We start from the raw sequence: 22,489 nt of genomic DNA on the forward strand, positions 1-22,489 counted from the left end.
ACCTGTATGCAGTCTTCATCAACTTGACCGAAGCTTTTGAGATGGTCAGCAGAGTGGGTCTTTGGGCTGTTCTACATAAACAAGGTTGCGCAAGAAGAGTCATACAAATCATTCATCTGTTCCATGACCACATGACAATGCAAGTGCTCTGTAGTAGTGACTCTTCTGATGCATTTGAAATCTCGAATGGAGTGAAGCAAGGCTACATACTTGCTCCAGTGCTGTTCAATTTCTTTGCCTATGTCCTCAGCCATGCCACAAGAGACTTGGATCAGCAGATATACATCTGCTACTGACTCGATAGCTCCCTCTTTGATCTTCAAAGACTCAATCCTAAGACTAAGATGCTGGAGAGACTTCTTGTCAGGCACTTTTTGCAGATGACTGCACCTTGATGGCCCATAGACATGACTGCCTTCAGGTCATCGATCGGTTTTCTGAAGCATCCCAGCTCTTTGGCCTCCCCATCAGCCTCAGTAAGACAGAGGTCTTGTTTCATCCAGCATCTCATTCGGATGCACCAGCCATCTTCCACCTTTTTCAGCTGTATGCCTTGGATGATCAGGTCAAGTATCTGGGCAGCACATATTGAGTGATGGTTACCTTGATAAGGAAATTGCCTCCAGAATCAGTAAAGCCAGCCAGATCCTTGGCTAACTCTGAACAAAAGTCCTTAACCAACATATTTCTCTCCACCCAATTGAAGATCTACAGGGCAGTGATTCTAACATCTCTCCTTATAGACAGCACATTAAACAGCTTGAGCAGTTTTATATGCATTCCCTCTACTCAATAATGAGCATTTGCTGGCAGGACAGGGTGACCAATATGAAGGTCCTTGAGAGCGCAAAACACAACCAACATTGAGAAAATGCTATTTAGAGCACAACTTAGGTGGACTGGACACATCAGAATGGAAGACCACTGTCTCCCAAAACAGATCTTGTATGGGGAGCTAAGGCGGGGCAAAAAAAAAAAAAAAAAAAGTTGTTGTCTGTATAAACACTTCAGCGAGAACCTGAAGAGCAGTCTCCGGTGGGCTTGTATCATTCTCAAAGAACTCTAGCAAATGGCTCAGAAGATACTCACTGGCGGTCTCTGACAAGATCAGCATGTAACTGTTTTGAGTGGGATCGATGAAATCATCTCCAGGCTGCACATGAAAGGTGCCACAGAGCTACATCATTAAACATAATAGGTATGTTTGCATCAGGATTTGGACTTGAGTCGTGTAGCCATAGATGAGAATTGTGACACTGTTATCATCAGTGATGGACTACCAACACCCCAGATTCCTGGAAATTCTCATCTATACAAGTAACAGTGCTTTTTGCTATTTTTCTTCCTTGGCTTAATTAAATTCCATTACTTTCATGCTTTATGATAGTGGATAGCCATGTTTATGCTTTCTTGCCCATTAGCAGGTGGCATTGGCTTTTATGAGCCTTCCTCTACCAGTTTTATCAAGAAAATTAGTATTTTAAACAATATCCAAATTGTATGTTAAAATATGATTAAATCAAATGCATATCTATCACTTGGTGCTTTTCAACCAAGGGTTAAAGTGCTTTACTACCCCTGCTTGATAAATGGGGAAACTGAGGTCCAGAGAGGTTAAATGACTTACCCAGTGTGTCAGTCAGTGGTCAAGTCAAAAGTAGAACTCTGGTCTCCTAATTCCTGATAGTGTATTCTGAGAGGATATACAATTGTATCTGCACTGAAGTCTGACAGTCTTTTTTTATTTTTATGATAAACTAGTTTTAATTCCTGATACTTAAAGTACAATGAAACCTGTCCAAGAGACCACCTTCATTAGATAAGGTACTGCTTTGAGATCCCTCCAGAGTATCCCCAAATGAAGTTCAATTTTGCTCCTGCTTCATGTTAAGCAAATTATTTGGACTGTGACATGCACAAAACTATGACAGATGCAGATACTTGCTGCACAAATGGAAACCTAAAGACTATCCAGGGTGAGACTGGTTATCTAGGACAGACCATGGAACATATAACCACTCAATGCCCGATTCACAAATACAAAAGAAGCATCACAGCAATACTCTGCTACTTCAGATGCAATTATCTGACTTAATTATCGTTTTTGCTCTACACTTACATCAGTCATACGAAAATCATCTTAACTGAGGAAGTCTGCTTATTGAATCTTCAACAAACATCTCTTCTCCAGAATGTCATTAGAGTTAAATAAGTGTTAATAAAGTTTGATTAAAAATTTGTTAGTTTGACCCTTGTGATGCTTTAATTTCAAGAGGTTTTCCAGTCATTACAGAATTCTCGAGGGTAAACAAGACCTGTATTTAGAAATGCATGTTTGTTTTTTTTCACATTAGAAAGTTTTTGGTGGTGGTTATACATCATAAAAATATCCAATCCCACTCTTCCTTTGTGTAGGTCACCTGTAAATCTGATTCCACTCTCTGGTGTGATCATGTTTGTCCACAGTCTAAGGATTTTTATATTAGGAATATGCAAGCACAGCAGTCTACAAAACTTCTAGGTAGAATGTTTTTCTGAAAACTGCACCCGGGATTCAGTATGTTCCCAATCCACAAAAAATACTGAAAACACTTTTTTTTCCTCTTTACCCTATCCAGATTAGCAAGACATCTACAGAAAGAGGCCCAGTCTCAACACAACAACTCAGAGTTCACAGAAGATCAAAAGGTACATGTTACTGTTTGTTCAGTCCATGGGGGCTCTATCCTGCAGGAGCCTGGTCACCTCAGTCCGATTGAAGGCTTTCACTGCCTCAGAGGACTGAGCCCTGTGGGGTGTTTTCTTTTTTGTTTTTTCTTCTCCCTTGAAGTATGAAGTACTGTGAAAACAGAGAACAGCATGGCTGAAATGTTTATCGTTACATGTGATAGATATTCTGATGTGCAGTATTCAGTGTCTTGCAGTCTGGCCAGCATCCTTCATAACTGGAGTTTTCTTTTTGTGTGACCTTTAGATAACTTGCTAATAGAACTTTGGCAAGGAATTAATTTAATTTTGTAAAGTGCAAATGTAAAATGTCAAACTGCAGATGTCTAGTGTGTGGGGAGAGGGACTGCCAAAGTCTTCTAGAGTCTTCACTTTTTCAACTGAACAAGGTTTTTTGGGGGGAAGGGGGAGAGAATATTTTGTCACATCATGTGTAGTTCTGGAAAGGGGTTTGTTTGAAAAGGGAAGACTCCAACAGATTTTCTTGGCACTGAAAACAAATTTTATTGAGGTCTTCAGTATAATAAACCCCCACTACACTGCTACTGGGACATACAAGTGACTTTGCTACTCTTCTGATATTTTGTGGTGAGGCAGGGTTTTTCTAGTAGTGATGATCATATGGAAAAGACTTGTGATTATAGGTATTGTTCATGGGAGCAATACTTCTGTGGGAATGGAATTTTCTAGTACGCAACTCTGTTTTATATAAAAATTACAGAATTGTGTGTGGATTAGCGAAAAAGAACCTAGTAAGAGATAGATGCCTTATCTGCTGTGAATTGAGAACTTCAATGTGTCTAGAAAAATCTGAAATGAATTGGCTGCAATAGCTGCCATTTTAAAATGTCAGCATTTGCTTTCAGTTACTAAATGGAGAGACCCCTTTACATGCTAGGACAAAAGTTCTCAACTTCTTTAATACTATGTATCTATTAATACAAAAAAGCTTCAGGACTCCTGAGATGCCCTGCACCCCCATGTTCACCGTTATAGCATAATTGTGTATTGTTTAATGCAAAGTATGTCATATAAGATGTCTTCGGAATACTTGTGACGTACTGAGCACTGTTTGTTGCGGTGTCGTGTATGGTTATGAGGCTTCGTTATGTAATATTCCCAAAGATGTATCCACATGGCTTGAAACATACCAAGGCAAAACTCTCCAGGAGCAGAAAAGCAGTTCACACCTTGTCAGAGTTTGTATAGGACAAACCCAGCTCAGCTTTCCAGGAACCAGGGACTGGCCTAGGCATCAACAAAGATTCAGTTTGACTTTCAAGTGAGCCACCCCCTTTCCCTTGGCCAGCTTGGAACCCTGAGGAGATAATACTCACTGACTCACAACATGGATGAAACCATACAAGAGCAACTTTTTGTCACCTGACCGTGTGGGAGGGGTAGCAAAGCCCCAGAGGGGAGAAGGAACATTTTTAAAAAGGGAGACATTTGCCATGCTTTCTCTCTCCCCCACCTCCATCTGCAAACACCACCAAGCAACTGAAGTCCTAACTAAAGGAAAGAGCCTGGCTGAAGGGAAGCCAGCCAGCCTGTGATAAGAATCTCCAAAGTTTGTAAGATTGCTGAAAGTGTTAAGCTTAGTTTAGAATGCATTTTGCTCTTGTTTTTTCTTGACCAGATCTGACTTGCTATCCTTTGACTTATAATCACTTAAAATCCTTCTGTAGCTAATAAATTTGTTTGCTTTACCTAAAGCAGTGCATTTGATTTGAAGTGTGTGGTCACTGGGAATAACCAGGCTGGTGCATATCAATTTCTTTGTTAAATTGACTAGCTTAAATTGTTCAGTGCTGCCCACTGAACATTGTAAGATAGAAGTTCCTAGGGTTGCATTTGGGACTGGGGGTAGTGCCTGGGGTTATTCTGTTGTATAATCCAAAGAGTGGCTGGCTGGAAGCACTCACTCACTTAGCTAGGAGCTGCTTGCTTACTGGAAGCTGTGCGTGAGCAGCCCAGGACTAGGGATTCTCACAGCAGAGCAGGGCAAAGCCGGTTCCAGGAGTGGGGGATTGGAGTGACTCAGCCATTCACCACTCCAGATTGCATTGGGGGAATGTCACAGCTTCTCTCCCCTGTATCTAGTCATAAAAAGTGTTCATTACCCTCTACCCCCCTCCCACAACTTGTCTGGGGCCTCCATGGGGATTGTGACCTACCTGCCCACTCCTCTCCCCACCCCACCCACAGAATGAGAACCCACAGACTAAGAATGAGAACCCACAGACTAAGGAGATCTCTTTTTGCTCAATCTGCAAATTAACTCTAATGGCTTCTATTTTCATTCCAGATAGTTTTTAGTTTTTCATTATAGTTTCACTTTTTTCTTCCCCATTTTGATTGTATATTCTCCCCCTTCTTCCACCCCATGTTGGAAGTTGAATTGAGAGATGTGGTTGGTTTAGGAGGAGGTGTTAAGGTGTTTATGGCAGGCTGTGATTAACAGCATGTGCTTTATACTGTGTATCAATATGAATTTCACTGTTTCAAGATGATCCCCAAACTGGGTTCTTTGAACTTCGTGAACAATGCCTTGCCCCAAATCAGGGTAAGTGTGTGTATTTGTGGCAGGGAGGGGAAGCCCCTCGCTGTGGAGCAGCTCTCTTGGAGGGCCTGGCTAAGTCCATAGGGAGGATTTAAGAGGCTGAGGGCTGCATGTTCAGAAAGCGGATTTATCTCCCCCAAACTTAGAGATGAGAGCAGGACTGTAACCTGTGTCATGAAGAGCAGGGTTACCTAAATAAAAAGCAACTGGGCAGCTGCTGTTTCCACTCTCTGATGAAGAGTGGAACTGAAATAGTCTGTTTCCAAAGTTGAAAACCTCCCAGAGTTGTAAGTCCTAACATGTAAATATGCAAATTTCTCCTCCCTCCCTCCTCCTCCCCACTCTCCCCCAAAGTTAGGCTGATTTACTGACAGCAGCTTTGCAGCTCTGATTTCTGTCTTTCAAACAGTGATGCTGATCTCCTCAGTCCCATTGTGCATAACAAAAGTGGGCCTCATTTTGGGAAATATTTAAATAACAGCATTCTCTTCTCTCCACTGAGGGAGACCAACATTAGTCACAATAAGAGTATTAGGTTGGTGTGTGTGTGTTTGTCTTTTTCTTTTTCTTTTCTTTTCACTTCTTTACTTTACATAAATGCCTAAATGCTTTTTGTTTGGCCTTAAAATATCTGGGATGTTAAATTGGGTGTTCTTGGTTGTTGCTGAAGGTAACCCAAATGTGGACTCGGAGCTTTTGCTGACCTTAATTTAAAAGGGTGGGGTTAAATTTTAACCAAGAACTCTTCTTCTGGTTGTTGGTTAAGCAATTCAGTTGAATACATGTATACAGAAAGCAGTGATTTAAACAGTCTGTCCAAGTCTCATCCTGATTCAGCTAATTTCTTTGGTATCTGTGACTGATTTGCTTGTGCTCCAGACCCCAAGTAATTTTCTAGGGGGGAAAAATGGGAAGACGTGACCTGAATTTCATGGGTAAAAATACATAGGAAAAAATTGTTTGTTTGGGGTGGGAAGGTCTTGTGGATTGCCTATACAAAGAAGCCAAAAGGCACACCCATTTTCCCACTTTGCAAGTGGAAAGCCCTTTTTTTAACTAGCCTGTCAGTAATTCTATTTGTATTGCCATGTATTATGTACTATTAAAAACAGCTACTTCCCACTTTTTCTGAAGATACATTACACATCTCCTCACTTCAGGGAGACTGGATTCAGATAAATTAATTCTTTGACCCCGATTCCCTCCTGCACCAAGATGCACTTGGTAGCAAGGAAGAATTGTCATGGAGCCAGTTACAGCTCCCAGTTTCTTGATTTGCCATGGCTCCAGTCTCAGTATAGGTTAGAGCAGCCTTAAAACTATACTAACAGCTAGCTATGATCCATCAAGGATCATAACACAATGAGAGTTGGTATAGGGGAGGTCTTCTCTGCCTCCATTGTGCCCTCTCCCCTTCCCTGATGTACCCCCTGTGCTAAGCAGAGAGTGGTATAAAATCGGTAGAATCTATTCCCTCTACTAGGGGAAATTCTTAACTTGATATCTGCACAGGGCGACAAGATTGGGGCTGAGAATTTGGCCCTCTAAGCATCACTTCTAACGTGCCATGGCTCTTTCATGTACAGTCACTGACGTGCAAATACATCTAACTATAATTATTAAAATGTAATTTGCTAACTAGGCATTACAGTAATATGAGTGTACAGCATTAATGCATTAATTGACCGTTAACTAGTTTGCTCTGTTTAAAGCCTTTGTGAAAGAAACTGCTGTTACCATCCACCTTATGATAAATGTATTTTGTTATGGTGTGAATGCAAAACAGTAGTTCTGTTATCCAGTCTTGTTGCCTTATGATTCATTTGGTGAAGTCCTTCTCTTGAAACAACATGATTGTACACTACTTGAAATAGAATGGGAAAAAGGAATGGTCATCAGAATGGTCTGTTCCTGGGTCCCCTGCATAGCCATGTTTCCCTTCTAATGTCTGTTGCTGGACCTAAATCTGATCAGAACAAGAACTTTTAGTCCTTAATGTACGGAAGACTTTTTTTTTTTTTCTTCTTCTTCTTCTTCTTCTCTTCTCCTCTCCCTTCCCCCCCTCCCCCTTTCTTGGCTTGGATAACTGACAGTGTTAATGAAGATCCAGCAGTAACTGCTCTGGGTTCCTGAATCCTAGGGGAATATTACATGCATACCAAGTCATTGTTCATATCTAAATCTGGTCATTTAGTAACTCCTTTGTTACCGATTTTATGCAGTGCTTTAATCAATTAACACTTCCTTGCCTTGCATGGGATGATGGCAGTGTGTGCAGCTGTTGGGATACTAATGCAGCCATAATATCCATGCCCTATCCCTCTTTGATCTCATTTGTTTTTCTAAGATCTCTACTTTGTTAGGATATGTCTACATTAAACTCCTCCCCCTACCTTCCCCCCCCCAAAAAAAAGGGGGGGGCAAGGGGTGGTAACTCAAATTAAAATAGTAGTGAAGACACAGCAACTCTGCTGAACTCGGGTTAGCAGCTTGAGTTAAAGCCTATATGGGATTGAATTTGAGCTGCTAACCTGAGTTAAGAGCAGAGTTGCTGTGTCTTCAGTGCTATTTTAATGTGGGTTAGCTAACAAGCCATGTTAAGATCACACCTTTCTTTGCTGTATAGACATAACTATAGTTGACGAGCGTAGCTTTTTTATTACATTAATTGATTTCCTTAGTTTTGGCCATGTCTGTCAGCCTGTCCTCCTGCACAGGGTGTTAGTTGTTTTCACTCAGATCTCCAAACAATGTTGACCTTTCAAATCTCTGACTAAAAAGTGCTTGCATGAGCCTCTTTTTTTTTTTTTTTTTTTTTTTTTTTTTTTTTTTAAATTGTTTGGCTTTATGCAGTGTTGAAAAATCTTTTTGTGTGTGCTGATAACTTGCTGAATACAGATTACAGCTGTATAATCTTTGTGCTTCATTAAACTACTGGTCTGCTAACAACTTGCACTGTTCTTTAAAACAAAACTACTTAGGCTTTCTGTATTTATGCAAACATCTCAAACTGCATTACAGTTAGCACAGTCATTACTCTTTCTACAGTACAGAAGAAGCCTTGACTATTAGATCAACTGACTTCTTTCCCCTTCTAAACACTAGTTTACATTGAAACTCGATCTTAACAGCTCTAACTAGCATTACAGCTAGTTCTGTTCATTTACAGCTTCATTACTGCTAAGATACTAAGTATTTTCTTGGCTGTAAAAGGAGCCCTACGTGGGATAGTTGCAGCTGAAAACGATAGTGTTTAGCTGCATTTTTTTACTTTCGGGTTGGGTGTGGTCCCTTAAAAATAGTTATGAATAATGGCTGCTGGTATCTTGCCATAATTCAATAGATTCCATGTAAGACCTGTTCCTTACTATTTTAAATGTTAAATCTCTCCCAAATTAATCTGTTCCTAGTGCTATGTTATCTATCATTCAACTCCCAAGAGCCTAATGACACATTTTGCAAAGTTTCGTCTGCCCCACTTGCAAGGAGTTAGCTGTTCAGGCAGCTGTAAGAATCCAACTTCAGGATGGCAAATAACTTCTTCCCCCTTTCACTGATATGCTTAGTGGAGCCATTAAGTACCTTTCAGAAGACCTCATTTATATTTCAAGCTCAATACTGTATGTGAGATAGCAGAATTTCACTTTTGCTCTTCCTTGCTTACATGTCCATGTCCTACATTGTACAGCGCTGGAGATTTTTAATATGCCAGTCCTCTTGCTAGCTATTTGCCCTCAGTCTTTAGAATCATAATTGGGATATCTATCCCATCTCTTGCATTGTTTTAACACTCAGTTGGCATGCTTCTGCTCCCTATTAGTACCCCAAACCTTAGGGCTATGTTTGTACTAATATTAGACTTGCATTTTAACTGTAGAGATTTCCCTTCCCTAGGGGAGCTCTGAGGAGTCCTCTGTCTTTCTCCATCACGTCATACTTCCCCATCCCTGGAGGACCTACGTTTGTAGCCGTCATCTTTCCAGTTGCTTTCAACAATAAGGAACTTCCAGTGCTGCTGCTTAGAGGGAACACAAGTTATTTCCTTCAGGGGATTGAGCATTCTGCAGCGATAGCACTACTACCTTTGATCCCCACCCCCATTCCCAGCCCAGAGTGAGATGAGGCCAGGCATCAAACTAAATGTGCGGAACAGGAGTACAGAATCTTTCTAACTCTAAAGTACTCGAGTGCACTCCAAAGAAGGATGTACATGATTTCTAAGGTGTATTGGTTGAGGGCAGAGAAGCAAAGTTTTCCAGTTGTACTCTCCCAAAAGCTCTCTAACATGAGGCAGATGTCTCCTTTGTGCTAGAATGACAGCTTTCTCAGGGGACAGCCCAAGACTGTGGAATGAACTCCCACAAGAATGAAGGACCATCACAAACTTCACCAACTTCCAGTCAAACTGCAAGGCATGCTTTGATTTTATTTTTCCTTTTTTGCCTTCTCTAACATAAACATATAGCAATGTGTTTATATATATATATAATAAACAAAAAAAATTCCAAAATATAACACTCCACTGCACATGCTTCTCCGCCAAGGAGAGACCAGAACAAAGACATGTCAGATTTTAGGCACATTGTTTAGTAGTACACTGCTGAAGGTACTCAGATGCTACAGTGCTAAGTGTGGTATAAGAACCTGTATAGAATAAAATATAGCATAACCTGCAAGAAAACTATGCCTAGATCAGCACCATCTCCTGAGGCAGTGTTTAAAACAGAGATACCAGCTGAAGAAAGTTGGCTTTAAGAAGTGTAACCCTTCTGCCAGTCGGCAGCAGCAGGGGCTGGGTTCTATATCTAGGGGTCCCTGTCAATGATACCACCCCAAACTAGCTCGAGCCCCCACCCAGACAGCTGGGAAATCACACACTATCCCCTGGGCGCCCCAAAGGGCAATACATCTCTCGCAAGCACGGAGTCTGAGTGTAGAAAGTAAACCTTTTAACAACAGGAAGGAAGTAACACAGCACTGGTTTGACAAACAGAATTCATGAACTCAATGAGCCAAACCCATCCCAGAATACGAGGCATGTCCTTCGCTTCTCCCTTCTTGCTTTCCCCTGTACTGACCATCCTAGTTTCAATGTCCACGTCTCGGTTGGGACTCAGCCAGTCCTCTTCTGCAGGCTCCTGCTGGACACGGGCTTGACCAGGCCTCCTCCACTGCTGTCTTCTACCACCTCTGAGCCTCCAGGTCCCCGCGCCTGGCTCCCACCATCTGCAGGCGCTGACCGATCCTGCCGGCTGCAGTTGCTGCCCACTGCTGGCTCCTCTCTGCTTCTTGTCAGTCAAGGTTTCCCAGTTCCTCTAGTAATTCAGCTCTTAGTGAATTTCAGCTTTCAGCTCATGGGAAAACCTGCTGACACAGGAGTAATGTGACTCCAAGAGGAATCATTGATTCTACCTTTTAACAGTGGGAGGAGATCTCAATCCATGCCTGAGGGTAGCTCTTTGCCAGGGCTAATGCAATCTCAACAGGAGACTTCTCACCTCCTTCCTCTCCCCTTACAATGCTGACACATCCATCCACCAGCCTTGTTGGGCTCTGCTGGACCCTTGTTGGACTCTCAGATGAGTGTGAATTTTCATCAGAACGGGCTTAAACGCAGGTCTGATACCATTTGTTCGTACAATCAAAGGACATTTCATTACCCCTGCAGTTAACACAAAAGTGACTTGTAACACAATACCAGACATATTGACCATTTCCCATCATGCTCAGCAGCTAGTGTGCTTAAGCAATATGCTGAGTACTTAATTGCACTCATACAAATACAAATCCCATGCAAATAACATGTCCTCCTTTCACTGCTGAGCAGGGAGAGTGCCACCGAGACCTTGCTTACATCAGGCAGAATCACGGTATGGTAGATATTAGCTTCTGGCTGACACGCATGGCTTGGGAATTGACCAAAATACTCTTGACTCACTACTAAATCACCCCATTGTCTCTTTTCAGGTGCTAGAACTGTTACATCAGGAACCCAGACTTTTTTTTTTAAACTAGGCAATAACAGATGCATTTGTTGGACTTTCACCTGAGAAGCTTTATCACTCTTGTACTTAACCTGCTTTTCTCCACAGCTTTATCACTGTCACCATTTTTGTCCTATTGGCCATATTGTGCTTTTCTGTAAGGCCTGTTTGTCTTTAGTTAACCTATTGCTAGTTAGTTTGTCCCCATCATCACTTAAAAACATTCCCTTCTAGGTGGGTGGTCATGTCTAGGCCAGGGCTCCTGCTCTCTCCTATAAAACTAGGTGAACTGAGGTCTCTTAGGGAATTCATGCTGCAGTAATCTCACTGCAGCATCTCACACACAACTTCTGTATTTGAAGGGAGAAATTACAATCCACTCTTGATCAATGGCAGTCTTACATGGCTAACAGTCTTTAACTGAAGAAGTCTCTCCTATTTGGGTGAAATTGTTAACCCCTTGCACAGAGTTTAAGTACCCTAAAAAGTTACTGAAGTCGGTTTTACCAGACTTGCTTCAAATTTATATGGACAGCTGCTATTTGAGAATGTCAGCTGTTGTAATTATATGGACTAGTAAGTAAGGGGAGAATGGGTATTCTATTTTGTTTTTTGTTCAAGGGAATCCTCTTCTATCCCTCCTCACAACCCACAGACCCAAAAACAAACGTATGCTTAAGGTACAATAAGGCCTGCTTCTGAGCATCACAACTCCCATTAAAGGGTGATCAATATACGTCTCTGGATCAGGTCCTTCTTTAGTTTTGTAATAAAGAGTGGGGAATCTATGAATCCTTCCTGGAAGGGCAAATTGGAACAAGTAATTTCATGTCCTCAAAAGGTAATTGATCTTAGTCTCAGACATTTTCCCCATTTTCCCAGAGAAATCGTCAAGTTTATTAGCAATTTATGATGTAGGAAGCAGTGCCCCAGTCTGCAGTTTATTCACTGTTGACCCATTTGTACCAATAAGGTATGTGGAAGACATTCAATTGGCAATGGTTCTTTAATATTCTCCATTGCACCTTCAGTCTCTGGCTTGTATGTTTTGTTTCTAGATTCAAATATTAAAGACTGTTTGTTTGATATTAATCTATTAATATGGCTGTGCAATCCAAATTTTTGAGGTTAAAGGTGTTTATAAGCTTATTTTAAAGAAGAGAGTTGTTTTCTTCAGTGTAATTGTATTCAGACTTCATTGGCAAACAAATGAAGTAATTTCCTTCTCTTCTCTACAGAAAACCATAGCTAAAATTGCAACATGCCTGGAATTGCGGAGTGCAGCTTTACAGGTATAGTTACTTAATTTATTTCCCTGCCATTTCCTATTCTTTTTTTTTTTGTAATGGGTTTTCATGAGTGTAAACCAAGAACATGGGAAGACAATTCTGCATGGAGAGCTGATTTGTGTAATCAGGGAATTGACTCTGCTTCTAATGTTAAATGTTTCTATTCCTCGGTCAGTTAAGTTTCAATGGAATGAAGCGGGGAAGTAGGTGGTGAGGTGTAAGACTTCCCATATGTAGACATGATGTCTGGCTGACAAAGTTAGCGATCTCTTTGAATGCTGGGACTTCCACCACCAGGTAGTTGCCTGAAAGCTTAAGGACATTTACGTGCAATGGAGCTTAATTGGACACACAACTGCAGGCTTCCTGTTTCCTATTCCTTGTCACTTCAGATTCTTTCTACAGAAGACGACAGTGCTGGTGGTTTGTACAAAGGCTATATAGACAGGAGCAGAAATAGCACTGGAATGAACCGTACACAAGCCTAGCTGTTTTCACATTGTCCCTGCTAGACGGCGAGGAAGCACTTGTCTTCAGCCATTTTCACTCTGCATAGAATCATGTCCTCATTACTCTCCTCCAGGGGAAGCTGTGCAGATACAATCTTGGAGGGTGAGGGGAAGAGTTAATGTGTGTTTAAAAAAGAGGAGGCACAGGGGTAAGAGGGTCTTCAAAAAAAAATGGGAAATGGGGTGACAAAGAATGAATTTAGGTGCTGAGCTGTGATGTAGATTTTATTTCTTCAATTATTCCTCTAAATAAGGGTGATGGTTATTAAGAGCAATCCATCCCCACACAATGGCCAAGGTCTTATAGAAACAATTTAAGATGTTTCTTCCTGCAGTTTGACCTTGGCTTATATCCTCTATATCGTTTTCCCCCCTTTCAGTAGCTGATGAGCAGATTATTTAAAATCTCCTTCTATTATCTTTGGCTGCTTGTGAAACAATAAGTAATAGTTAGTCATAGAAAATACAAGTAGGGGCTGCACTTGATCATGATTTAGAAGCAGTGTGTGTAATATGATTTGGTTTATAAGAAATTCCACAAACTGAGTCTTGCCAGGAAAGTAGCTCTGGCCTTTGTCAAAATTACAGCAGAAAAATCTTGCTTTTAAAAGTTAAAATATAAGCTGTTTGCTTTTTGTAACTTTAAACATAATCTAGTGTACAATATGTATTAAGACTGCAAGGTTTTGATTTAATTTCTGCCTGTGTTAATGCCACGTACATTTTAACATGGCTGAAGCTCTGGGAAGTGTCTTAGCTACTTAATCAACAATGAAGGCTAGTTGTATTGATATCCAAAAGAGAGAACATCCCCACCCATTGAGGAGGAGGCAGGCTCCACACAGTTGGTTAACTGGAGGCAGCATGGTATAATAGCAGGGCACCAGCCTGGGAATCAGGAACCCTATGTTTTGTTCCCAGCTCTCCACTGACTTGTTGTGTGACCTTAATCTCTTGTCCTCCGTTTACCAGTCTGTAAATTTAGGGTAATATATACTCACCACTCAAGTGCTTTGAGATCTGTTGATGAAAAGTGCTAAGTGTTCTCCTCCTCCTCCATTGTCTGAAGAACCAAGGGGCAGCGGAGCTGAGAGTTTTACTCCTTGTAGCTGCAGGGAGCTACCATATAGCAAGTGTGAAAAATTGGGACAGGCAGGTGGGGCTTTTTCTTATATTGGCATCTATTTACCCCCCCCCCCCCCCAATATCCCGATTTCATAGGGACAGTCCTGATATCTGGTCATCCTACAGGGAGCTGAGGGTGAAGTGGAATCAGAAGCCCCTCCCTCTGACCTTCTAGTGGATAAACTGATTAGGAGCGGAGGCTCCTGCTCCACAAGTGCAGGTCCTTTCTCCCAGCAGCCATTGCAGCAGGACATGGGTTGGATTCAGAAGCTGCACTTCTCGCCCTGAACTGCTGCTGGCCAAAGAGTTGAATGAGGAGCACAGCACAGACTGCAGCCAGCCTATTCTCCCTGAGTGCAATGCCCTTACAGGGGAAGGAAAATGGCAAGGACCATCGCAAAGCTGTGTGATCTGTTGTGTGCTTTCAGCTTGGAACAGGGTTTGTAATCAGGCTGGCTGTTTGTAACCTGCAACATTAGCTGCTTCATGTTACTCTGCAACTTACAAGGAAGAAAGGGGAGCTGCAGTAACTGCTTATATGGGAGGGTAAAGTGAGAACTTCAAACACTAGTCAGAGCCGGATACAGCACGGGCAGAGGCTGAGATGTTTGGGGTGGTTTGCAGTGTTCAGGCACTTGGGTCTTGGTTAGCTGCTCTTTACTTTTTTTTAACTTAGTCACAGGCCTTTTAACAGCAACTGCCACTTGTTCCAAATCACGTAGTGGTTTTGTGGTGTAGGCAGACTTGTTATACTGTGGAGGTAAGCAGAGGCCAGCCAACCCACTTGTTTGTGACTGCCAGGTTAAATGTAGATCTGAAAGGAAAGTGTGTGAGCCCACTCTGTGGCTAGACTCGGAACAGAACTAGTCTAATGCAAGAATTGATCCTCCCTGCTGGTTTTAAATCTATAGCCTTATTTTAGAGGGTTATATCCCGGTTACTACAATCTGCACCAACATGAAATTTGAAGCCCCTTTAAGAAAATAAAAATCATCTTAGTTGTTTTGTGACGCTATCCTCCAGCCTCTTAACACTGATCTTTCCTGACTCATCCTTTCCCTAGCTATGGCTTATGCCAAGCGAGTCACACTTCTTTAGGCAGTAACTCAGGGATTTTATACTGTTTTAGGGTAGAGTCATGGGATTTCTCATCCACCTCCCTGTTTTGGGAAGCCATACACACACTGCAGTTACATTGTGACATCCTCTCAGGGGCCAAAATAGCTGAGCATGGTCAACCCCCTCCCTTCTACTGGCATGGTATATAACTCCACTACACTGGGAGTCTGTCCTGTGATGGTCCCAGTTGCTGTTGACACTTGTGCAGCAACAAGTGGATCCTCATATTTGGGTCCCATTTGGCTTTATGGAAGGTCTAAGCAAAGTGCGTGAGGTGGCATTCTGTGGGTTCTCTCCTGCAAGATACTCAGTATGTTCCATTCCCCTGACTTTAAGTGGATCTCCAGGAGCTCACCTCCACACAGGAGTACTCCATACTGTACAGGACCAAACCCCATCTGAGCTGGAATTCCTAACGCTAGAGCTGGGGTTTTTTTGTTTTGTTTTTTTTCTTCTTCAGAACAACGAGTTTGAAGAATTTAAGACAGACCTCCATTGCTGTCTTAGCACTTGCGCGTGAGAGTATAAATGATCATGGGCTTAAGTTATAGCAAGGACGGTTTAGGTTGGACATTAGGAAAAACTTCCTAACTATCAGTAGTTAAGCACTGGAATAAATTGCTTAGGGAGGTTGTAGAATCTCCATCACTGTCTAACCTGCTCTTAAAAATCTCCAATCTCCTGTTAGGGGTGGTATAGATAATGCTTAGTCCTGCCGTAAGTGCAGGGAACTAGACTAGATCAGTTGGCCCGCTGGCCATCAGTTGGGAACAAAAGTGTCCCGTGGGGGCTTTCAAAGTGGCCTGCGGCTCCCCTCCTGCTGTCTGCAGAAGGGAGCCACTGCCTAAGGATCCAGGCGGAGCATGTTTCCACAGGACTAAAGGACTCCTCCCCCTGGCTGTAGCAGGGAGCATGGGAAAGTGCTCCGCCTAGGTCCATAGGTGCTGGTGTCCCTGCTGGAGCCAGAGGGAGGGGAGCACTGATCTCCTGTCCCTCTGGCTGCAGAAGGGAGCTACTGCCTAGGGACCCAGGTGGAGCGCACAGGACTAGAGGACACATGCGGTTTCCCTCCTGCAGCCAGGGAACTCCTTCCGTCTGGCTGCAGTGGGGTGTGGGGTCGCCTGCTGGCGGAGACCAGTGGCCCTTGAGCCAAAAAGGTTGGGAACCACTGGACTTGATGACCTCTAGAGGTTTCTTCCAGTCCTACAATTCTATGATTCTATAAACAAGTGTAACTAGGTTGTTTTGAAATTTCCTCATTTCCAGGCTCACAATATGGAATAAACTCTTTTCTTTAGAACCATTGAAATTAATGGGAAGCAAATTAACTAATAGTTGGTCCTAAAAACTGTCTCCACTCTAGTGTACGCTTACCTGGTGATTCGGTGGCAATTGATGGGAGTTATGCAAGCTACGCTTTCCTTCTGCGTGGCATCTTCACTGCACTGCGCCGATGGGAACCGGGTTCCCGTCGACGCAGCGCTACACCATTTGAGGGGATCGTTTACCAGCGTTGACTTGTGGATCGATTGAGTGAGCAGTCAGTGAAGACCCGATCGATCCAGATAGGTTGATCTGATGACTGCAACTTTGCCGCCATCAGTGTAGACATACCCTCACATAGGGATCCCGTAGAGAAAACAGCTCAGTACAGATGGACAAAGGCAGGAACAGCCTCATATGCCCATTCTGAGATAGCAATAGCAACAGAGGGTGTGTAATGAAACCTAATACTGTCTTCCTTTGTAACCTTCTAGTCCACGCAGTCGCAGGAGGAATTTAAACTGGAGGATCTGAAGAAGCTAGAACCAAGTAAGTAGTATCTTACGTTTTACGTGGGTGATTTTTATAATTGCAGTAGAAAATCTAATAGCCGCAGTAATGCTGACTAGCCTCAATGTGGGTAGACAGCAATGCTGTTAGGGTTATTCCCTCAAACGTTTGCTACTGCACACATTCTTTAATAACCAAGGTTCAGTGTATTGCTGGAAGAATTAAAATATAGATGTCCTTACACTTCATAATCTAGTACTTTTGTCCTCCCGTGAATGGACAGTGCTCTTTGGGGTCCATCCAGTATAGAATAAAAGTATTTTAAAAACTCTACGTTGCTTAGCTGAATCTTCAGTCTGCATATATCTTTTTGAACAGTATCATATTTGAACTGTAAGCTCATTGGGGTAGGAAACGTCTTTCTCTGTGCAGTACCATGTACACCTGACTTCAGTAAATATTCAGAATGTACCCTGAAACCAAATCAGCTGTCACCCAACATGCTGATTGATTTGAGTGAATTACTACAATACCTACTGAGAAAAATAGAAGGAAGATAAATGCTGGCAAGTGAAGCATAAAAGTATAATTACACAGACCAAAAAAGAATTTGAAGAGCAACTAGAAAAAGATGAGGGGGGAACCCAAAAAACCTAATAGCAAAATTTTTTAAGTACTTCAGAAGCAGGAAGCACGCCAAACAATCAGTGGGGCCACTGGATGATCAAGGTATTAATGGAGCATTCAAAGAAGATAAGGCTGGTGCACAGAAACTAAATTAATTCTTTTCATTAGCTTTTACTGCAGAGGATGAGAGGGACATTCCCACACCTGAGCCATTCTTTTTAGGTGGCAGATATGAGGAACTGTCCCAGATTGAAGCCTCCGTTGAGGTTTTGGAACAAATTGAGAAGTCCTGGTGTCTTATTACTGTTTAATTTGATGATATTCACCCAAGAGTTCTGAAGGACCTCAGATAAGAAATTGCAGAATTAGTATGTAACCTTTTGCTTAAATCAGCCTCTGTACCAGCTGAATGGTGGTTAGCTAATGTAAAGCTGATTATTTATTTTTATATTTTTTTATAAAAAGGCTCCAGATACTGGAGCCATTGATACTGGACACTTAGTGATCAGTGAGACATGGTACGCCTGATTTGAGATCAATAAGGTTTAACGTGCAAGGTTTTTTATAGATATACTAGTTGAATACAAAACCTAAAATTAACTACAATATATCATACTCACTAAGCCTGGAGAGCTAAGCAGTTACTCAGAAGCTGCATACAGGAACAGCTTTCTTCAGGGGCCCCTCCAGCGAGTCAGTGGCCTCTGGTCCAACCGACAGCACATCCCACGGAGTCAGGTGTTGATGGAGCGCGCCCCTTTGTCTAAATAGTGACTTCTTATACCCTTCCATTAACAACTTTCACCTAATTACCTCTCTACTCATTATCATATATACTAATTACCTACATTGGGTTTTCACCCTTAACTACATTCTATTCTCACTATGATAATTGGGGTCGTCTAAACAACATATGGTGATAGGAGGGGTAGTGTAAAAAATATGCCCCTTGGCAATGCAAGTGTACCCCCAGATGTTCAAGGATAAGTTGTTGTTGTGCCTATCACAATTATCTATGCGCAGCTGCAAGTATACATGTTGTGTATTTTGTCTTATTATGTGCTGTGGTATGCAGAAACTAAGACATCTGCAAGTTACCAGTAGTAACGAGAGTCCTGTAGCACTTTAAAGACTAACAAATTTCATTTCTGCAGGCATAACCCTTTCGTCAGATGTCTGTAACCCACTTCGTCAGATGTCTGACAAAGTGGGTTACAGGCCACGAAAGCTTATGCCAGCAGAAATGAAATTTGTTAGTCTTTAAAGTGCTACAGGACTCTCATTGTTTTTGCTGTATACAGACTAGCATGGCTACCCCTCTGGAACTTTTTACGCAGTAGTCCTATTCATCTCTGCCAACTGGAAGATGTCATGCTACAGGGATTAGAATAGCTAAGCAAGTGACTGAAGCTGTGCTAGACCTGTAGTACAGTGGTCAAGCAACTCAAATTGTACTGGGCCTCCAACAGTGATTCTGGCAAATACAGGCCAGGAAGCTTAACTTCAGTACCAGGCAGATTGTAGCTATACTACAGAAAAGAATTATCAGACACATAGATGAACATTGTTAGGGAAGAGTCAACACGGCTTTTGTAAAGGGAAATCGTGCCTCACTAATCTATTAAATTATTTGAGGGGGGTCATCAAACATGTGAACAAGGGTGAACCTGTTAACCTTTGCGAAGGTCCCTCACCAAAGGGACTTGAGCAAAGTAGTCAGTCATGAAATAAGAGGGAAGATCTCCTCATGGATCAGTAACTGGTTAAAAGATAGGAAACAGAGTAGGAATAAATGGTCAGTTTTCACAATGGAGAGATAAATAGCGGGGTTCCCCCGAAAGATCTGTACTGGGGCCAGTGCTGTTCAACGTCTTCATAAATGTTCTGAAAAAAAGAGAGACAGTGAGGAAACTAAGTTGTCAGATGATACAAAATGACTCCATAGTAAAAACTGAAGCTTTAGGTGAAGATTTACTAAGGGATCTCAAACTGGATGATAGGTCAACAAAATGGCAAATTACTTTGTATTTATCAACATTTAATGAATGCTGGAAAACATAATCCCAACTATACTTAAAGAATGATAGGGTCTAAATTAGCTGTTACCATTCAAGAAAGAGATCTTGGACTTATTGTGGATAGTTCTCTGAAAACATCTGCTCAATGTACAGTGGCAGTCATAAAAGCTAGCCGTGTTAGGAACCATTAGGAAAGGGATCTGATGAAGTGGGTTACAGCCCACGAAAACTTATGCCTGCAGAAATTGTTAGTCTTTAAAGTGCTACAGAACTCTCGTTGTTTTTATTAGGAAAGGGGTAGATAGTAAGACAAAATATCAAAATGTCACTATATAAATCCATAGTGCAACCACACCTTGAATACTGCATGCAGTTCTGGTAGCCCCATCTGAAAAAAAGATATATTTAAAATTGGAAAAAGTGCAGAGAGAGACAGCAAAAATGATAAGGGTATGGAAAAGCTTCCATATGAAGAGATTAAAAAGATGGAGACTGTTCAGCTTAGATGACTGGGTGGCGGGGGGAGATATGGTAAAGATCTGTTAAAATCATGAATGGTGTGGAGAAGTTGAATAAGGAAGTTTTATTTGTCCCTTCAGATAACACCAAAACCATAGGTCACCCAGTGAAATTAACAGTGAATAATCAGTAGGTTTAAAACAAACATGGAAATACTACTTCACACAATGCATAGTCAACCCTTGGAACTCATTATCAAGTGATATTGTGAAGGCTAAAAGTATAAATGAGTACAAAAAAGAATTAGATAAGTTCATGGAGGATAGGTCTATTGGTGGCCATTAGCCAAAATGGGACACAACCACATGCTCCGGTGTCCCTAAATCTCTTGACTGCCAGAAGCTGGCGCTGGATGATGGGATATATCACTCAATAAATTACCCTTCTCTGTTCTTTCCCTCTGAAGCATCTGGCATAGGCCAAAGTCAGAAGACTGGATACTTGGCTAGATAGACCATTGGTCTGATCCGGTATGGCCATGCTTATGTTCTTATGATGTCTGATAAATCTCAAACCCATGTCCTTGACCTAGGTCATTATTGAATTAGACTAAATGTTGATGTCTCAGTTCAGAAGTCATCTTCCCATTTCAGAAATAGACCAAATTTGTCTGCTCCAATCTCTCTCTGGTAATATCGTCTATTGACTTCACACTGTATATGTCTTTGAAGTCACAGGATCTGCCTCCATGCAAAGTACCGTGAATGGCTACAATACTGTCAGCTTCTAACACTTCCTCTATAAGCAAATACATTTTTCCTTTCCCCCAAAAAAGTCCAAACAAGCAAGACCAGATGACGTACTCTAACATGCCTTACACCACATCTCTTACTGCCCTAATCTGAGATTTCATCATTGTCATGTGATGTCATTGGTGTGAGGCTAAGCAGTGGTACATTGTCATGCAGCTGCCTGGTGTTCTGCACAGATATCACTGTGCATCACTTGAATTGCTGCTTTGGGCAGCCAGAGAACTTTTTAATATTTAACTGATGAAAATAGGGAGTCTGGATATTTCAAGGTTTTTCCTTTGGATCAAGAAGAGTAGAAGAGCACAATGTTTTCTTGCTGAGGAGAAACAGCAGTTTTTCTTTATATGCCCCCATTCCTGTGGTACGTGAGCACCTCACGATCTTTAATGTATCTGTCCTTGCAATGCCTCTTATGAAGTAGCGAAATGTATTTAGGTACTGTTCTCAATGTTGTAGTACCAAAATCTCACTTTTAAAAGTGACATAGGTGCCTAAGTCTGTGACTTGCCCAAGGCTACATATAGAGTCTGTTGCAGACCAGGGAACTGAACCCAGGTCTCAAGTACTGGATGAAAGCTCTAACCACTGGGCCATTCTGCCTCCATCTGTATGGGCCCACCTTGCAGCAGTTACAATGCATTTGACAACCCCGTGCCTCAGTGGAGATAGGCTATTAAGACCTTAATTGAGGAAAGCATCCCTGTTGAGGGAAGTACTTAAGCATGTTCTTAAAGTTGTACTTTAAAGAGGTTTCCTGAACTGGGGCCAAAATGCCATTCTTAAAAATGGAAAGCCATTTTTTTGATCCACCTCACATCTGGCATCCATAACAGTAGGTTTGGGATTAGACTGTGACCTGAAATATATATTTCTCCGAGCTATTTGCAAAAATATTAAATATTTGACTACAGATTTTAACCTCCATTATGCTTTCAGTGTTTGAGGCTGCAGCTCTTCAAGCAGCTTCTCTGAGCTGGCCCCTTTAGCTGCCTTCAGCTGGTTCCACCCGGGTTGGCCACAAAGTCTTTCAAAAAACCAAACTGAACACACACAAACCTTCATAACAAAAGTTTTTTCCTTCCAGGCATCTTTGCTGGGTGCAGTCTTCCAGCCTTCCTCTACCACTTGGAGGCCAGATCACACCATCTGAGTCCTTACTTCTCTGGGTGGGAGGGTCGGTGGGCAGGCAGTCCTTCCCTGTGAGCATCTCATTGTAAGGAAAGAGGCAGGTTATATGCTGCCTTCCCCCCGAATTTATCCTGGGTGGCTGAGAGAGGGGAGCTTCATCCCACCCTACACTACAAGGCTTCTTATCCCTAGCCCATAAAGAAACAATAGCCTGGTGTTTTTCCCAGATGTGGTCCTGGGGTGATGACATCTTCTCTCTGCCATTTCTTAAGCCCTCCTCTGCTCCAGAATTCCTGGAACAGGGTAGCCTGGCCTCTCTCTGGCCTTAAAGGGCAAGTATTCCCCCTTAGTCTTTT

General features: G+C 42.1%; 1 protein-coding gene across 2 annotated transcripts in view; it reads left to right on the top strand.

The window, feature by feature from the left end:
* The window catches only part of AIDA (axin interactor, dorsalization associated), a 56,237-nt gene that overhangs the window by 11,398 nt on the left and 22,350 nt on the right, over positions 1 to 22,489 (top strand). For both annotated transcript variants that reach the window (XM_067564913.1, XM_067564914.1), the window contains exons 2-4: positions 2,619 to 2,688; positions 12,513 to 12,566; positions 17,074 to 17,128. In XM_067564913.1, the coding sequence (XP_067421014.1) occupies positions 2,619 to 2,688; positions 12,513 to 12,566; positions 17,074 to 17,128 (179 nt within the window). The remainder of the gene's footprint in view (positions 1 to 2,618; positions 2,689 to 12,512; positions 12,567 to 17,073; positions 17,129 to 22,489) is intronic.

The sequence above is a fragment of the Emydura macquarii genome, unplaced genomic scaffold (genome assembly GCF_026122565.2).
Source record: "Emydura macquarii macquarii isolate MOO-44397 ecotype Brisbane River unplaced genomic scaffold, CSIRO-AGI_Emac_v2 contig_2676, whole genome shotgun sequence".
Classification (NCBI taxonomy): domain Eukaryota; kingdom Metazoa; phylum Chordata; order Testudines; family Chelidae; genus Emydura; species Emydura macquarii.